Source organism: Helicoverpa armigera, chromosome 4, assembly GCF_030705265.1.
Source record: "Helicoverpa armigera isolate CAAS_96S chromosome 4, ASM3070526v1, whole genome shotgun sequence".
Classification (NCBI taxonomy): Eukaryota; Metazoa; Arthropoda; class Insecta; order Lepidoptera; family Noctuidae; genus Helicoverpa; species Helicoverpa armigera.
The window spans coordinates 9,786,012-9,805,934 of NC_087123.1; the positions used below are offsets into that span (position 1 = coordinate 9,786,012).

The 19,923-nt window shown below is 35.6% G+C and overlaps 3 protein-coding genes across 3 annotated transcripts in view; 2 read left to right on the top strand and 1 right to left on the bottom strand.

Moving 5' to 3' along the window:
• LOC110375010 (calcyphosin-like protein) overlaps window positions 1–19,923 on the bottom strand; it is a 55,112-nt gene that overhangs the window by 34,123 nt on the left and 1,066 nt on the right. The gene's annotated exons all lie outside the window — the stretch shown is intronic.
• The window catches only part of LOC110375009 (protocadherin-like wing polarity protein stan), a 174,720-nt gene that overhangs the window by 15,987 nt on the left and 138,810 nt on the right, over window positions 1–19,923 (top strand). The window lies entirely within an intron of this gene.
• Window positions 12,522–17,417, top strand: LOC135116857 (uncharacterized). The gene is made up of 3 exons (XM_064034459.1): window positions 12,522–12,898; window positions 13,238–14,051; window positions 15,866–17,417. The coding sequence occupies exons 1-2, from the start codon at window positions 12,694–12,696 to the stop codon at window positions 14,047–14,049; spliced, it is 1,017 nt and encodes a 338-aa protein (XP_063890529.1). The 5' UTR covers window positions 12,522–12,693; the 3' UTR covers window positions 14,050–14,051; window positions 15,866–17,417.

The window sequence follows — 19,923 nt, forward strand, 5'->3', positions numbered from 1 at the left end:
CCGACCTTCCAAATAGTTAACATACTATCCCGAAATCGAATTTGTACGATACACATTGCGTTCAAAGTGCGAAAACAAAAGAGAGCAATATCGACCAAACCCTCAAAAGTGAGAGGGAGAGCCACCCTCTTTATGAGTCAGAGGGGAGGACCCTTGCACGTAGCTATTGCGGTACGTACCCTTAGTACAGTACGAACCATGCACTCCACACTCGTATATCGATCTGAGGTTTAGGCTGATCTCTGGCACAAAATATATAAAATGTTAATTCTAATTTTGAAATTATTTATAAGCGGTTTGGCTTCAATGTGTGAATACAACATGGGTCCTAAAAGCGTGCCCTGCGCAATCCGTTGGATTTGTCGGCACGGACCGCGGCACTGTATTTGTCGATTTGTTCATTAGCATATTTCTACGTTGTGTTGCAGCTGTCACCGTACCGGCGTAAACCCGCACTGGAATCGGTTAGTATTAGACAGCAGACACATTATACAAACATAAACCATACAATCGAATGCTTTTATACGATTTGTAATTGCAGAATTTTGTATTTAACTTGCGCGATTTAACTCTCCACTTTCCTTTTACTAAAAATGATTTAAAGGAATTTAATGAAACCTAGAATAAATCTAGACGTAGTTTGTTAGAAACAAATTGATATTAACTGTCTGGATATGGTATCTTTATTTAAATGTAGTAGTTGTCCTTTAACAAATGTGTATCATTATTAACCGAGCTTAATGCCTTTAGCGGCGAGTAGTGGACCGGTTCTGTCGGCCGTTCGTTAGATCATATTGATAAAATATTATAATACTGTCGGTTTTTAAGGACTTCATTAACACATACTGGTTTTTACTGAGATTTTTTTGTCATTTTGTTGATCAAAACTCACTTACATGATTAGTGATGACCGAAAAAGCTCTTATTTAAATAACAGTTATCATTCGGAGAGCCTTTTTTTCACTGTCGTCCAAGTAAACATCAATACCATTGTATATTCCCCTATCAGCTATTACAAACACCGGCGTCAAAGTTTAAAAAACCGCCAAATCAAGTGAGTTCCCTTGAATGTCGACTTAATACCGCCCTCCAACAATGTTGGCAAAAAACTTTTTTCGCGTGACTCAACGAAACGTCTTGTCCTAACTTTTGGGGTTGCTGAATTGCATTGCACTTTATAATTTCACTCGCGAGACTGAGGGTACCCATCGTAATTTTTTTTTTATATTGGGCCTTGTAATATTTTAATGTTATTGCTAATATTGTATTTATGACGTCGATGAAGTTTTGTCATAGTGACATGAAAGGGATGTAGATATGTACTTGGAACTTTTGTATGATGGTGAATTTTTATTTTATAGCATTACTTTCACAGGAAGGACAAATATTACATGGCCAATAGATATTATTCATGATTTTTTAAATGAAAACTGGCGGCTTTGTGCATTTTTTTTACCTTCATATTGCTCATTTCGTCAAATAGGTGGTTTATATCGATGCTACTTGTCCCAATTACAATATAAATAACAGTGCGTATCAAACTACGATAATAATATAAATATCACGCTTGACTGGCCACGTCGTATAAATATGGATATAACACGTCAACCCCACTCTATTCATTTCAACATCTCATTTAAATAACTATCATGGGGTATACTGGGAAACTGTGTAAATATATGATTAAAACAACCATGGGTTTTACATAATGGCGTTATAAAATGCATCTATGTATGAACCCTTCACTGTAAAATCTTGTAGGATTTGAAATGCCCGCAATTTTAATCGTTATAGTCTAGGAACTCAATGTTTTTTTTAACAGTTCCAACGCTTGGAAAGTTATTAAATATGTAAAGAAGACAGATATAGAAAAAAAATGGTACAATATTTTACTATTACGTCTGTTTTATGTTTTTGACTGTACTGCCATTAATTAGTGTTTAAGACCACAGACTAATTCACGCTACCACTGCTAAATGCATAATTCACCAATAAATCATTGATCTAGATTTCAGAATAATTGGATTAATAGTTGATAGTAATTCAATTATCCACTATATCAATTATTCCGTAATAGAATTTAATTAAGCTTTTAGAGTACAGCTAATTCCAAAACATTTGAAGTTATAATTTGAGTTTTTGGACCATTAAATATCATGCGTGATACTTTTATAGTTAAGAAATGCCACGTGTGTTTAATCCGGGATATAAAAAAGTCTTTTACTACTGTTAAAAAAAGGCTTTAACTTAACGCGAGCATATACCTAACTTCAATTTCAAAGAAAACACGACATTGTAAGCTGTCGGGCTTTCCCGCCAAAACACGCCATGTTTTCAATATGGCGGACGGTGCGAGCGGGGTCTCTTTACGACTTCCGTGAAAATTATAGCCGTATACGTACGTTAAACTTTTATACCCGCCGTGTTAGCTCACATAGGATATAATAATATTATTAGCGGTAAAAACCACGGGTATCATACGTGGTACAAGTTTTTTGGTGATTTTTTTTGTCGCATTGCGTGACGTGACATTAATTAAGTATTTTGAAAACCTATTCCTATGTCTAGGTACTACTTAGGCATTTAAGTATTTAGATAGTTAATGACAGTCTAGTCTCCCTTTTGGGACTCCTGATCCGAATTAAATTATTTACTAGACACGAGAGGTGAATTCCACTGAAAGTAAATGGTTGTTCTTGAGAAAGAAGGTCTTACACATATTATATTTACACATCTTATATTTTGTGATAATTACGATTTCTCTTCACATAACTTCAGTTATTAAATCAGTACCGTTCTCGTATATTATACTGATCGGCTCCGAGTTCAAGCTGTCACCACGGCTGCCAGTATTATTATGCGCCACGCAAGGTCCAGACGTGACTTTATAGGTACACCTTATCTTGGCTTGTACGTCCGTTCTTCTAAATGTTTATTAGGTACTTTTGTCAGCTTTATAATTTTAAATAGCAGCATTTTACTTGGAATTCAAAAATAGCTCCATATTTATGCTTGTTTCCGAAAAAATATACGATCACCGTTCTAGGACGCACTAAATATCCAGCAAATTGTATTCTAATCGATCCAGTGGTTTAGCCTTGAAAGTGGCAAACTAAAGTTACATTCTAATGCTACACTTAATGCCTTATTGGGAAATAAGTTAATGATAAATATGGACACTGGACAGGTGTTAAAATGCCCCTTGTCTTCGAGTACAATAGTTTTAAACTATTATTAATATGCCTCAGCTATGTCTGGTTGGTTTGCATGACTTAGTTTTTCAAAGTGTGAAGGACTTTGAATTTTCAAGTTAAGTAAGTAGGTACTATTTAACCAAAAAACTAAGTAAATCCAGCCAAACAAAAAGATTAGGTTGACTCATAAAGTTGTGCTAACAGCTTATCGTCGGCGAAACGGATCGATTGTATGATTCATTCACAGGGCTCCCTCTTGCCAACTTTCGTTTTGTGGTGCAAGTTAAAAGCTTAAGCGTGTTTATGTAGATCAAATTAATTTTCCGTGGTGTTTTGGTCAATTAATGTTTGATGTTTTTTTTTCTTCAATTAAAGCTCTTGTTTAGAAAAATTCACAACTCAAACAAATCAATTATTGTAAATGAATATGAAAATTAAATAGGGGTGTTATCAGAAAATGAACTTCATGTTTAAGAATGCGATTCTCAAGGATCCCAGAATCGAGATATTATACAAATGGAAAGATTATGACCAAGAAGACAATGACCAATCATAAAAGCTTGAATCGCATTGCTTAGACCTCACGCTACACATATTAATTGCAAGCATTGCTGTTAAACACATTTGTCAGTGGCCGTCCGATTTTATGATGCATCCCGCTAAGGCTAATTAACCAGGAATTTGCAACATTTTGACATCTAAATAATTAGCATTATAAATATTCTAGGACTGACAACCTAATTTTATAGTTAAGTACTTAATTAGCTCTAGAAAAATTCTGCCACTGACAATTTACTTAATTGTTCTTATGTTTTAAAGCAGTAGTGAGGGAGTATCAGATTTTTACTGACTAAAAATCCATTATGTTCCGTTCGTCCGTTCATATAGGTATACGCAGGAATTCATTTACTTAACCCCTAAACAGCAAGCAAACCTAAGACCTAATAAGGTGTCTAGTTTAAAGACCACCTAAGTCCATATTGTAACAGGTTGCCAGTCCATTACTTGTGTTTCTTCGCTGACTTTTATCGCCACAATAAGCCTGTTTCATTCTTCTTTATACCCTGAAACGGGTATGTAATTACAAAACGGTGGGGCTAAGAATCTCTTACAATTGTCTCTTTAGTGTTGTTTCTTAGTAACTCCGTCAAATTCCTACCGTCTTTTTTAAGTGCCTAGGCACGGCTCTGACAGTAACAAACATGATCTTTAAAAGAGACTGAGACCTTCGAGTTTGATTCAGTATTTATTCTTATGATAGTCGCATAAGAAATGCCGTTCATGAAATAAAAAATGTCGCCTAAAAGTTCTGTGACGTCCAGCATCATAAAAATATTTTATTTCATAACATTAGAAGCATCAGCAAAATTAGTTCAGCCGTTGACGCGTGATGGCTTATGCCATGACCAAGAGGCATAAAGAGGCGTATGAAGATTTAAAGTAAAAGGACCCAATGCTCTAGACTGCTTAATTATTGACAACTGTAGGTACTTCGATTACCAAGTCTGCCTCCGATCGCAACGTGACAGTTGAACATCGCTGAGATGAGGGTCATACAATCGATACTGTAGGGGTTGAAAATCCAGACTTCAATCCTATTTCTAACCCCAAATATACCTATGTACATACATATGTACATCTCATGTATGGCAAAGGTCTAGTGTAGATGTTCTACTATCAACTACACTACTATTAGGCTTGAACCGTTTTCATAGTACGAGTTAAACGTTCAAAGAAGCGACTCCAGGTCCAAAAACGAGTCCTCTTATTCTAATACCAAAAATAACAGCTCGACAATATATCAGATCCCAGTACTCTGTCCTCCTCTTCCCCAGGGAAATCCAGCTTGATATAGGTACCAGGTACCAAGTGACAGAGCATTCACTCATATTAGAGAAATGACGAGAGATGTGGCGATGTTGTTTCAAAAATGTATCAAAATTTGTTCAGAGGCTTTATGTGGACTACTTAATAGATTTTATAGAAGTACCGAGAATTGTTATTTTATGTGGTACCTGCGTATGGTCACCAACAAAAGTCCATTAACACAATTAAAATTACAAAAGTAGCTGAACACAGCTTTTGCATTTGGGATTTTAGTGATTTTTTGCTGCTTTTGTTGTTGACTGCATAAAAATCATTGATTATTTTTTATTCACGTGTGTAGGAGATTTAGCAAGAAGCAGAAATAGTGGTCTGTACTGTTTATTATAAGCTAAGTATGAAGTGTCAAGAGAGATAAAGAGTATCAAACATTACGTTTAATGGCCAGCAATCTATACAGAAGTCATCGTAAATAAGGACGGTGGTCAGATAAATAAGGTTTCGCTTTATAATTTATAATGATCTGGAAATAGATGAAAGTGTACTAGATTTCTTGGCATCAGCTTATTTGTAGCTGTGAATTTACAAATAATTACTCAGTTATGAAGGAAATTTTCGTATTGCTTAATTTTAGCAAATCCGTTTATTTTAGGTTTCCGAAAATTTCAAATGAAAAAGCACAAAGACATTTAGAAAATTCCTAAACTTCATAGCAATATAACGACCCTCATCTGCAAATTTAAAGTTTTTTCTCTTCAAAATAATGATTTGAAAATCAGCTCAAAATCCTACAATAAATATTATTTATAGCATCAAACATCGCTAACAAGCCCTTAGGGAGCAATTTATCAAAATTCAAAAATCAACAATATTCGCTTGAGCGCTGTCAGACGCACGTGTCCTCTCGCCATATACTTCCATATTTTATGGTGTTCATCACACTCGGCTTCATATACGACAGTTGACGGATTGTACACCTACTGAAGCTTTTCTATGTGTGACTTTATGGATATTTGGGCCACTTTTCATCAATATCTAAGTTTTGGGGTTTAATTAAAGATTCGTGTGTAGTTAGGTAGCAAGAACATAATAATGTAGATATAACATGTTTCTGTTTCTGTGTTCTACCAACATCAGACATTGGACGTATCTACCTATCATCTTACTAACTACGTTGGAATCGCCTTCTAGTCATTGGATGCCGGTAACTACCAGTGTTTTACATGGAGCGACATGAGATAAAATACCTACGTTATGAATAAACAAAAATAACCAGTAGGTAGGTACTAATATTTTATTTTTTTGTTCAAATCCTAAAAAACTCGTTACTCCTAGCGTCCATAAACTTCAGTATTACCCGTCACATATTTCATACAATTCACAATTTATAAACCGGAGCCCGATAGCGAAAAAGAGAACAAAAATCCTGAAAGAATAATTTATCAGTAACGCAGCCGTTAATCAGAGGAATATTATCTTTTTCATACGTGACCGTGTCGCTGTAAAAGTACTGAAAATGTAATTAATGCTCATTGGAGTCACGTACAGGGTCCGATGTTCGATTAAATTCTATACGAATTATACGACAACAGCAGATAATAATTTGGAATATTTTATTTTAATTGTTTTACTCGTGCGTGCTTGTGACGTCATTTGTTTCAAAGCGCGCCCTTTTGTTGTCTTTGTACCTATATGACGTCAGATGTCATACTTGATTGAAGAGGCTTCAATAGAAAATTAGTACCCAATTTAGATATTTCTGGAAGAAGCCAAACATGATAGCTACCTTCTTTCATTTCAATGAATAAGTATCAAATGGTTATTAGAATTGAAGCAATTCGATATTCCAATTACCGAATTACCTATCGAATAGTCGTTTAGGAATCGTTAAACAACTATTATAGGTTACGAAATGAATAAATCTTAGATTATGCTATACAAAGATGGCAATAAAAGCTTCATAGAGACAAATAGCGCAACTTTCTGAATAAAATATTCATCTGGATATTTTATAGTTTGGGGTGTGAGGGCTCCGAGGCATGGGTTTTCCATTTGTAAATGGATTTCAAAATTAAAACATACACCTAAGGGACCGTCTGAACATTTTGATTAATTTAAACGTTTTTCTGTAGGTGTATCTATTGATAGACGATGAGACAGACTGTGGTACCGTCAGGGGATAAAGTTTGAAGTTTTAAATAAAAAGTAATTTGTGTTTCATTAATTCATTTTCCCGTTTTCATGTCAAAATTCTACATTATTTCAAAAACATGGAACAATATACTTTAGCATACACTTTCTATTACCTATCTATTATTCTACTAAGCCTAACTCTACACGTATTTTAAAACAAAGGAACCATATTTCGTCCAAAAAGCATTACATGACAGTGACAGTTATATCCAGAGCACAAAGGTCGTAAGTACAGCAATAATCGTAAAATATCAATGTTTATAGGCACCCCAGTGTGCGTGACGATTTAAATAAACCATGTTTGGTACAATTTTATTACTACTTTGATGATATAATTTCATTACACGTTACGGTTTAATGTCACCTTCCTATGTTACCTACCTACCTATGTAGTTCCCGTTTTCCCCATTAAACAGTGGGAAAAAAACACGTAAGAATAAATAATAAATGACTGGACTGGACTCAATAATAAACTATTCATATTTTTTTTTTCTTATAAAATAATATTTCCGACAAAACAATGCTATTCGACATTGTGGCGAGAATCTGCGGCATATTGCCACAACAGTGCCATACCAATATGTACGTGCCGTTCGTTGCTGCTGGATGCTTAACTGTGTTTGTTTATTATGCTATTTCTAGAACATAAACTACAATTCATTTCTCAACACTTAAAATTGTATAAAAAAACAAGTGCAACCGATCCTGTTCGAAATTAAAATATACAAACAAAAGTCGAAACTTAACCGTTCAATGATTCGTCACAATATTCGCATTATAAACAAAGCTTCTGTGTACTGGCCAACGAAACGTTTAAATCCTTAAAACATTAGGCTCGCCGTCCTAATCCTACCTATTCCCGTTTGTTCCCGATTCTCTAACAAAGAGTTGTGTGGGTCCGGACGATAAAGAGATTAAAATTTATAAAATTTATGGCAGGGGATTACGTGAGCGCGTGAAGGGTTGATCGTAACGCATTAGAAATACATTAGTGTCGGAAACTATGGAACTGTGATGTTATTAAAAGTAATGGCTTTGCTTTTTAATTATTTGACTTTTAGCTGTCCCATTTGGTGTTATTAATTTTTATTCCAAGAATAAGTGCAGCAGTATTAATGCATAAACAAGTCAGCGTTAAGTTTTCAATGTCAAATCACTCATAAAAGATTCTTACCATATTTTATGACTTCGCCAAGCCTTTCTATACACTAAAACATAAAATAATGCCTCAAAGTTTGTTATTAAATTACATTCATTCCATTAGCCTGGCACTTCGAGCGGTGCTTAATTTTCGGCCTAACCCCCGAAATCTAGGCATTTGTATAATGTAGGCAGTTTGCAACAATCCCTAAAGCCTAATGCCCGTTTTCACCAACAACCTCTTACCGTTTCCCTATCTAAAAGCTACTTTTAATAAGGACCCCTCCCAATTTGACACCTACCTAAATTCATTTTCACCACACTTGTACATGAATCCTTTAAGTAAGTGACAGATTACTAGTTCTACAAACGATAATGCAAAGTCGATATTTTATCGATAAAATGATTTTTCTCTACTTCTTAAGAAATAAACGTCTATCGAGTATATATTACTAAAGCCTGTGAGTTTTTTTTCTTGTGATGTTATTTTAATTTAACTTAAACTACATTACGCTATGTTTTATGCAATAAAACAGTAAAGAGGTTTTCTATAGGTGAATTTTTACCTATGTCATTCGCGCGTTTGTCAAATTGACTGATGTGTATGTGTACATAGAGTGAGGTTAATTTTGGGTTTATTATTGTTGAATAGATAAGTTTATTTTGGCAGAGAAGAGAAAACGAGGATAAACCTTTCTTGCAGAAGAAAAAGACAAGCTAGTGAAATTGCTGACGTCTCATAGAGACACAATATTAAACAAAAAACGGATGGGACCACGAACGAAGCCAAAAACATAGCTTGGATCCAGTTAGAAATAGTTTTAATGCGATAGGAACCGTTTACAGGTAAATGTGAATAATATCTGTGTATAATAATATAAGATATTGCCGTTCAACTGTGTTCCTTGTTTTACTGTCGACTTCATTGTATTTTTGTTCTCCATGAGTTGATGGATTTAAGTATGGGGTTAAAATTATACATTTATTATATTTATTTAGTTTCAGGTGGTGCGAGAAATTGAAAAGACGTGTAAAAACATGCTGCGCCCAGCCCACCTCAAATTGAATTGGTGCAGGAGGATGATGATAATGTTTGGTACATCATATGAGGACTAATATTAAAATATTTGTTTACTATCTTTGTTTTAATTTATATATTTTATTATGTTCAATATTAGCCTACTTCTTACCTCCAGAGGGTATCCCCTATCACCTAGGAGATAGGCTCCTCCATATTCACCATTTTCGAATCATTGGTATCTACTGCAGTTTTGGTATTTAAGGCCAATTCAAACCTGAGCGATATTCGCTGCAGCTGTGGGTAGAGGTAGATACCGCACGGGTTTCGCTCAGGTATTTAGTATCAAGTATAGTTACCGGCACGGATATTGAGCTCTCGGCGGAAGAGTGGGGATCGCTTTGCGCACTGTACACAAGGCAATAAACCAATAAATGGCTTCTGCGCAGGTTAAGGTCAGGGCTCAATATCCGTGCCAATAACTATACCTACCGCGGCTAGAGCGACCTAGCGATATTCACTGCCGCTGTGGGTAGAAGTACATACCGCGCGGCAGCAGCGGCATACGTCCCGAACATCAACAGTAATATTATCGCATACCCACTGGGTTTTCTCTGTCGCAGGTGGTAGCGAATACCGCTTAGGTCTGAACAGTCATATTACCGCATACCCACAGGGTTTTCTCTGCCGTAGACGGTAGCGAATACCGCTTAGGTCTGAATAGGCCGATAGATGTCCCGGCCACCGCGAAACTACATCAGTGATTACCAGATTTGCATCTGTTATGGTCTGTATATTTATGGACATGCAGGACTACCTATTTTTGAATAATTCAGCGACATCACGACCTAGCAAGTGCATTCATAGCAAGTGATAACCTATAATCTATATCTATACTAATATTATAAAGAGGAAAATGTTTGTTTGTTTGGTTGTAATGGATAAACTCAAAAACTACTGGACCGATTTTAAATATTCTTTCACCATTAGAAAGCTATATTATCTGCGAGTAACATAGGCTATATTTTATCCCGGTGCGGGCAGTAGCTTCCACGGGACGCGGGTGAAACCGCGGGAAAACGGCTAGTCTTATAAAAAAGTCATGATCATCGTACTTATTTCTCAGTCATCTGCTCTTTCACGTAAGATAGGTACGTGGTCTTCTAATGATTATTATTTTACATATCCACAACCTCCACAGCTTCTAAACTTTCTAAAAGTTTACGTTTCATTTTTTTTTTGTATTTTTTTGCTTTTTAAACATGGTATTTTTGGTGTTACATAACATATAAAGGTACATTTCACTATCCATCGCCGGAAACGGTTCAAAATATGTTTGTATTCTGTAATGATAATGATAGGGGTTGTTTAAGCAGGCATCAATCGGGCCCCCAAGTTGAAGTCAAATTTTAAGGTTATAATTTGACACCTAGGCTTTGGTGAAAATGAAATTCTTATTAAGTGTTCCGTAAATGCTCCCTAAATTTAGGTATTCGTTGGTGAAAACGGGCATAAGATTAGGGTCACGTTTGTAAAACTAAGTTAGACGATGCGTGGAATAATTTAGATTTTATGTTGTTTGTTTAGATGATCCCTGGAGATGGTAGTTTCTTTGGTTGACTTACTAATGACCGTTCTTGAGACCCTTACTAATATAACAGCGTATTATAAAGTATTGAACTGCGGTTTTCACCTTCATTCATGAGGAAAGTTTATCCATAAGTACACCCATATATGTAGAGACGGGTAACGCTATTTAATGGCAAAGTAAACACATTGAACATTTTAAAGTGAAAAAGAAAGATGAACAAACGACAGTTTTTATCCGAATGTAGTTTCGTCAGGATGCAGGTGATAAACCCATAAACTCACAGTGCTAACACTCTAAAGGATATATCAAGTTACAGTACAAATACTTTCTGCCAAGGAGGTGCCAAGCCTGGGTGTGCCGGACGTAATCATTTAAGCATTATCCCCGTTCCTAGAACATTCCTCAGCTTTACCGACAAATAAAAAGCAATAAGCATTTCCTTCACTCGTTACTAGTGTTTTACCGAGGTTTCTTTCACCGGGAATGTGTATATTTTCCTTAGATAAAGTTATTTATCCTTAGTTGAAATATGATCTGTCTTTTTGCCAAGTACCTCTCAAATCGGTTTCTGGTAGGAACTTTTGTGTTTATGAACTACCGTATAAAGATAGTCAGATTGTTCTAAAGTATATATAAGTTCTAAGTTCTAGTATTATAACTAAAAATAAATATTAGTTTCTTTAGCCATCGGTCTCACTACAACATCCCGCAGATCCGTATAAAAAGTAACCTAAAGCCTTTCTCGATAAAAGCAGCTATCGATTACTGAAAAACATATTCAAATTGGCTGAGGAAAATCTGAGCATAACGCGTTCAAACAAACAAACTTTTCACTTGTATAATATTAATATACTATAGGTATATTAAAACACTCTTGGAAACTGTCTACGATCCTTCACATACCCTCGTACATCCTTGTTCTAATAGAGAGATGTCAAGTTAATTTGTGGGCTCGTGCATTGACCTCACAATGTCTTTGATGCGGTCGCGTGCCTGAAAGGTGTCTAGCATTGCTAATTACTTTAGTGTTCAACTAATTCGCTTATGAATTTGAGATAACGTGTACACTGACTTGTTGGTCTGTTGCTGTAGTTATAGAATATGATGATTTATTTTGGTGCAGGTAAATTTTATATTTTTCTTGCAAAAGGCAGTGTCAAAATGATGCTGTATTTAAAATAAAGTTTTGTGCTTAATTGATAAATAAAGTTTTCTTATTATGCGGAGAAAATATCTTACCTATCATTAAGACTTAATTTGGCAAAACGACCAACCATATTAGCGTAAATAGTTCAGTGCGTAAGTAAGGCTTCTTTCCCTTCTTATAAGTTACTAGTTAACTGCATACTTATTTTTAAGCTCGAAATATTCATGCAAATGTATATGCCAATATTTTAAATAGTTACTACGTTGCCCACTATCGACAGATTGGACCATCCAGAACCCGAACCTATAACTTCAAAATATTAGACACAGAAATAAAAGTAAAAGATACGTAGAACTTTAATTATACTCAAGCTTAGTCCGAGATATCTTCTATATTCACTGTGTAGTTCCACAATCCTCGCATTGTGTGTGCCGCGACATTTAGAGAAAGCGAAAAGCTTCGTATCCAAACCGAAAAGGCAGCCCGCTGTCAACACTATATCTGTAAGTCATTCATTATTTTCGCGCCGCGTGTGTTCGCTAAAATAAAAAACTTTATTTTGTTTTCGAAGTTTTTAAGTTCAAATATGCCGAAAAGAAAGTGTGAGTGTAAGGAAGAAAGGTACCAAAGGAAGATTAAGAGGTTGAAAAGGAAATTGAAGAAAAATAAGGCCAGATCGAACGAAAATCGTTCACCGTCACCAGTCGAGTCTTCGCCGCCATCACCGGTATCATCGTGCGACGAGGCAGAAAGTGACGCTGATGTCGAAATACTCGGCACGGACCCTGCAGGTACGTTTTTTCTACAAGAAATAGCATGTCTAGTGATCGCCCCTGCTTTCTATGACATGTGGTACATGTTATACGGGCACTCCGGTGGAGTGAGATCAACACGTGGATATCCTACCGTGGACAGCACTATAAAGTTATTATTTCTTGACTCATTAGCCGGTGGCTATGTGTCAAGTAGTTTTCAGTAAAGTTCTCTTTACTAAACAGCCACGGGGTGGCATTAAACATACTCATAGCAACCAATTTCACACAGCTGGTAGCTGTTGGCATTATGATTAGGTTATGTACAGCTGGTAGCTAAGTACTAACAAAATCAAACAGGGTTTGGTATATTTTTAGGTGCTGAATGTGTGATCAACACACAAGATAAAGACCCTTCAACAGAAGTGTTGGATGACACTATAATAAAAGCCTTAGGGCAGACCTTATCCAGTGAAAAAGAATATGGGCCTGATATTCACTTGGAGTTAAAAAAGAGGGTCGAAGGTATAATTATAAATGGCCTTAAACAAGAAACTAAGGATGAACTTGTGAAAAAGTACCTAGTACCTTCCAACCTCAAGCTTTTAGATGCACCAAAACTTAATAAAGAGCTAGAAGGGCTACTAAATGACGCTATGAAGGCCCGTGACAAGCGGGTTCAAGATCGCCAACAACAAATAGGCATTGCAACAGCGGCTTTGTTGTGTGCGACAGACAAATTAATTAAAGGGGATGTGGACAAGATAAGTCTGATCTCAACAATCAGTGATGTAACACGACTATTGACAGATCTGCATTACCAGGATACGATCACCAGGAAGAAGCTGGTGATTCCTAGCTTGGACCAAAATGTCGGGAAGACGGTGGAGAACCAAGAACGTGATGAATTTCTCTTTGGAGAAAAATTCAATGAGAACGTGAAGTCGGCCACAGCCATTAAAAAATCTGCTGGGACCATTTTAAAACAAAACTCCAATCGGAAAACCAACTACAGGCCGACTCAGTCCCAAAAGAGTTTCCCTAAAAAGCAGGGAAACTACAAGGGCCGTCCCCGAGCGAGTATGACACAGTTCAAACAGGGAGGGGGCGGCAGATACCAGCAGACACAGAGCTACAAGCCGAGACCCCCACCACGTCCTCCAGTCAAGGCTCCTGTCCGACAGTCTTAGAGGTAAATACTTTTGCTGGTAGACTTAAGCTTTTCTACTCATGTTGGTTAAAAATAACACAGGATAAAGTTGTCTTGTCATGGCTAAATGGTTATAAAATACCGTTTTTAGAGGTCCCTCACCAAGATTTTGCTCCCAAAAATTCAAATTTTACTGCTACAGAAAATACTATAATATTAAAAGAAATAAATAGACTTTTAAAACTTGGTGTACTTTCAAAATGTAAAAAAGCTGTGGAAGGTCAATACTTCTCAAAGATTTTCACCGTACCAAAGTCAAATGGGGAAGTTAGATTTATTTTAAATTTAAAATGTTTAAATAGATTTATTGCACCAGAACATTTCAAAATTGAGGATATGAGAACTCTTTGTAAATTAATTTCAAAAAATAATTTTATGTGTACCATTGACCTAAAAGAATCATATTTCTTGGTCCCAATGGGTACAGATAAAAAATATCTACGGTTTTGGTTCCAAAATAGAATGTATGAATTCAACTGTTTACCATTCGGTCTAAGTACTGCTCCTTTCACATTCACTAAATTACTGAAGCCAGTTATAAATTTTCTCCGAAGTAAAGGCTATAAATCGGTTAATTATCTTGATGACATTATATGTATTGGTAATTCTTACCAAGAGTGCTTAGAGAACTGTCAGATGACCATAAGTTTATTAGAATGTCTAGGTTTTATCATAAATAAGGAAAAAAGTGTCATTGTTCCAACCAAGATTGTAGAATTTTTAGGTTTCATAGTTAACACAAAGGATATGACATTGTCAGTGACTTCAAAGAAAAGACAATCTATTTCCTTATTAATCAAGAAATTTATAAAGATGGAGCAATGTCCCATAAGAGAATTTGCCAAACTGATTGGCACCTTAGTAGCATGTTGCCCAGCTGTGTCTTATGGTTTTTTATACACTAAAATAATTGAACAGCAAAAATATCAGGCCTTAAATGCAAATAACAATAATTTTGATGCAATTATGAACATTAATGATAATTGTAGAAAGGATTTGAAATGGTGGCATAATCAAATTAATATATCAAAAAATCCAATAAGACAGTACAATTTTTCCCTAGAAATAAATTCTGATGCATCAAGAACAGGCTGGGGAGCATACTGTAATGGTCAGGTTGCCAATGGGTTTTGGACTCTGAGTGATAAGGAAAACCATATTAATTTTTTGGAACTATTAGCTGCTTTTTTGGGCTTACAATGTTTTGCAAAAGATTTACAATCTTGTCAAATATTGCTGAGAATAGATAATACCACAGCAATTTCATACATAAATAGAATGGGAGGTATACAATTTCCAAAACTAAATTCTTTGGCTAGGGACATATGGCAGTGGTGTGAGGTCCGTAGAATATGGTTATTTGCCTCTTATATAAAGTCAAAAGAAAATAAAGAAGCTGACCAAGAATCCAGAATAAAAAATATCGACTCAGAATGGGAATTGGCCAAAAATTATTTTCAAAAAATTACTATGTCGCTGGGAGAACCCAATATAGACTTGTTTGCCACCAGAGCAAATACAAAATGCCAGAGATACATATCTTGGCATAGAGATCCATATGCAGAGAATATTGATGCTTTTACTGTAGACTGGTCAACATTTAACCTATTTTATGCTTTTCCTCCATTCTCTTTAATTTCTAAATGTATACAAAAAATTATTTGTGATAAGGCAACAGGTATCATAGTTTTCCCTCTATGGACCTCCCAACCCTGGTATCCCTTCATAGCTGATCTAGCAGCCTCAGAAGTGTTAAAATTTGAACCATCAAAAGATTTGTTACTATCACCTTTCAGAACTCTACACCCCCTGTACAACAGTCTTTCCCTGGGAGCCTGCATCTTATCAGGGAAGCGTTCCGGAGAAAACTAACTCCTGACGAAACAATAGAAGTTATGGTAGCGTCCTTATCACAAAACACTATAAAACAATACACAACAGCGCTTAAAAAATGGTGGTCATTTTGTAACGGAGAAAACGTATACGAGTTGTCAATACCTAAAATCTTAAAATTTTTCACAGAAATGTTATCGCAAGGCGCTTCGTACGCTACTCTAAATACATGCCGTTCAGCGCTCTCGCTTATTATAGATACAATAGTAGGATCTGATATACAAATTAAGAGATTTTTTAAGGGAGTTTTCAAACTAAAACCCTCTAGACCTAAGTATAACGATACATGGGATCCATCCGTTGTGTTGAATTATATCCAGAATTGGTCACCAAACAGCAGCCTTAACTTAGAAAAAATAACCAAGAAATTAGTTATGTTATTAGCCCTTACAACGGCTCAACGTATTCAGACATTGTCCGTTATTCGATTGAGTAACATTGAGTTCACGGACAACGGTGTCAAAATAGCAATAACCGACTTATTAAAAACAACGACGCCGTGTAAGGACCAAGTCATAATAAAGCTTCCTTCCTTAGAAGCAAATCCAGAAATTTGCCCCGTATCGACACTGCGATATTATATAGACTACACTAGTGCACTTAGAGAAGGAGACTCTGACAAACTACTTATTTCTTATAGAAAACCACATAACTGTGCCAGCAATCAAACCATAAGTCGCTGGATCAGGCAAGTTATGGCCGAGTGTGGGATTGATGTAAAAAAGTTTACCCCTCACTCCACGCGTCACGCGTCCACGTCTTTGGCGCGTAGAGAAGGCGTAACTTTGGACTGCATATTTAAGGCTGCTGGTTGGTCCGCAGGTTCAAGTGTTTTTGCTAATCACTATAATAGACCGTTATGTATAGATAAGGATGATTATAATTTTTCTAAAGTTATATGTAACGTTAAAGTTTAATTTTAATTGAGTAGTGAAACATTTAATTGATGTTGATTAATGATGTGATACCTAATATTACATAAGACTGATTATTAAATACTGAATTAAGAAGACTGATTAAACTCTGTGTTTTGATTGCGTAATAAACAACCTTATGATTCCCAACAATTCTCTAAACATCTACACAGTGAATATAGAAGATATCTCGGACTAAGCTTGAGTATAATTACATAATTAAACGAACTTACCTGAAGTGAAGTTCTATTGTAATTATACGAAGAGCTTAGTCCGAGATATCAAGCTCCCACCCACCCTTTTTCATAATCATAGATTATATGCCCCTGGAAGGTTGGAAATCATAATGATACTACTAATGCTCTGAAAAGAATGACTTACAGATATAGTGTTGACAGCGGGCTGCCTTTTCGGTTTGGATACGAAGCTTTTCGCTTTCTCTAAATGTCGCGGCACACACAATGCGAGGATTGTGGAACTACACAGTGAATATAGAAGATATCTCGGACTAAGCTCTTCGTATAATTACAATAGAACTTCACTTCAGGTAAGTTCGTTTAATTATGTAATTATATTTCTAAACGAATATATTTAAAGCTACCCAATATTCATAGCTCATTTATAACGATCTAAACGTTCTTGTATCACGTGAAATCGGTTCTGGTTTATAATTAACTTTGATTTGGGTGCGAATACGGGTAAAAAAATGTTTACCTGGAAGTTGGAACATTGGAAGATTAAAAGAGTCTATTTTTTGTTACTCAAGAGTTATGGCGCGAAATAAAATGTAATTATAATGTTATATGAAAGCTGAGAAATCATTATTTTTAAAAAGAAACCCCTTTGTTAAAATCCTACTTATATTATAAATGTGAAAGTTTGTGAGAATGTATGGATGTATGTTTGTTATTCAATCACGCAAAAACGGTTGTACCGATTTGGTTGAAATTTGGTATGTAGACAGGTGATACCCTGGATTATCACATAGGCAACTTTTTATCAACACACCACGCGGGCGAAGCCGCTGGCGGAAGCTAGTATCCCATAAGTAGACGTTATAAAATGCGGTGATTAAATCAAAATATCACACTAATAAAGTAATTTTTCCAATTCCAAACAGGTGAAAAAAATCATCCCTCACTATCATTTGGATCGGACTTAAATGTCAAGTTCCCATAAGCAAGACGCTACTAATATAAATAAGCTTACAATTAGTGTCACAGAACTCATACGCCTCATATAATCCCGATTATGATAGCCACAACAAACCTTTGACAAAATGAAAGTAAAGATACTTATCTTTACCTTTGGACATTTATCGTGTCCAGGTGGCTCCTAAGACCCACAGTAATGAGTTCGTAAAACTTATCTTTATCATTTAAACCTACCTAAATTATCTTTATTACATCTTCAGAGCGTTCTGATCTATTCAACTGCGTCTGATGCACCCCGACTGCATCAAAGTCAATATGTTATTATGTGAACCATTAAATTATCTTTTATTTTGTACCCAATAATTACAAAAGAATGTACGGCCGGACGCGCCAACGCTGCTTTATGAAAAAGAAACATAAATTAAAGGTGCTAAGGTAAAAAATGAATTGTATTAGTTGAATCAATTATAAGGCCATCTTCGTGCTGTGGATAAACTGGTTCTGGATCAGCCTCGCAATGGATTGGACTAGCTACCGCTGGACTACTTTTTTGAACAAAATATTTTCATTAATTACTCCGTACTCCTCTGTGACTGTTTGATTAAAAACTCGAACCTTTAAGATTAGTATAAAGTAAACAGCCGCTAAGATAAAGAAGATAGATTGGTTCTACAGGTATCATTAATCTTTTGATTAATTTCGTGTGTACACTTCTGTATTTGACTTTAACTAAATGAGTTTTCAGCTTCATAAATATAAAATAAGAATCTATTCAAGATATTTTAAACACTTAAGTTCCCTTAAAGAAACTGTGCCTTAGCAAAAAAAGCATCATTATTAAAAGTTTTAATTAAACGCCTACTATTTTTAAACAGCAGCAAACAACATTGGTAATTCTATCTAAGTTTTTTTTGTCCAAATGAATTTTGGAATAGCATCCCGGTTTTGGCGAAGTTTCACATTACGGACAGCAATCCTCCTCGCTCGTAAAGCTTGTGGGGTCCGCCGTGGCACAATTTATTTGGCGTTAGACCTACACAGTTTTTACGAAGCTCAGCCTCAGGCGAACAACCCTTTTCGCAATAACGAACTTTTGCATTGAGGAATAGAGGGAGAGTTAAATATTTCTCTCTATCAAAGGCTATGGTGCTTGCAAATAAGGAAGTCAATGGGTGAGGTTACCTCACCCTCTTTCAATACAATTTTCATCGAGTTTTTTGTAGTCCTTTCGACTTAAGGTTGTTTGCAGACGGATTGCAAACGTGTGGTTATTTCTATATTGCTGTTTTACTGTTTCTTATACTCAAGCCTTAAGGATTACGTTCAATATCTGATACTACAATAATCTACAGTTTTGGCCGGTCATTATTGGTTTCATGTCGTGTGAGTGATGTCGGTTCGTACTGGTGTGCCAAATTACTTCCAATACAATTTTACGGTACACGAATTTACATGATACCTTTCAATCATTGGCTTCATCATGTTGTATCAAAATAAGTAGCTTAAGTATTTTTATCTTTGTTATTTTGCAATAGAACATACTATTGGCTTAGGGAGTTACAATACGTATAATCTCTTTAATATTACTATTACTACCACGATTTCATAAAATGTGTTAGTAGAATGCGAATTTAGCAACAATATAGCCACATATTAGACTTAACTGAGCAATTCTTAAGCCATTACTTCGCCATTACCAATTGCTAGCATTGTGAATACCGTTAAGCAATTCAGGCTACTATTTATAAAGTGAAGACTCGCGTGTGAAGATTGTATCGTTTTTCTACCTCTGATTGTTTAGATTTAAATTGGTACAATTTAGATCTTATTTCTCTATTCTATTGCCTAGGCTGTCGACGCGCATTTTTTTTTTACTCACTTTGCGAGAAGTTA

Bases quoted from the DNA above. Each gene is read 5' to 3' on its own strand.
- LOC135116857 (XM_064034459.1), top strand. From the start codon at position 12,694: ATGCCGAAAAGAAAGTGTGAGTGTAAGGAAGAAAGGTACCAAAGGAAG. The intron at 12,899-13,237 runs GTACGTTTTTTC...GTATATTTTTAG, and splicing joins ACTCGGCACGGACCCTGCAG to GTGCTGAATGTGTGATCAAC.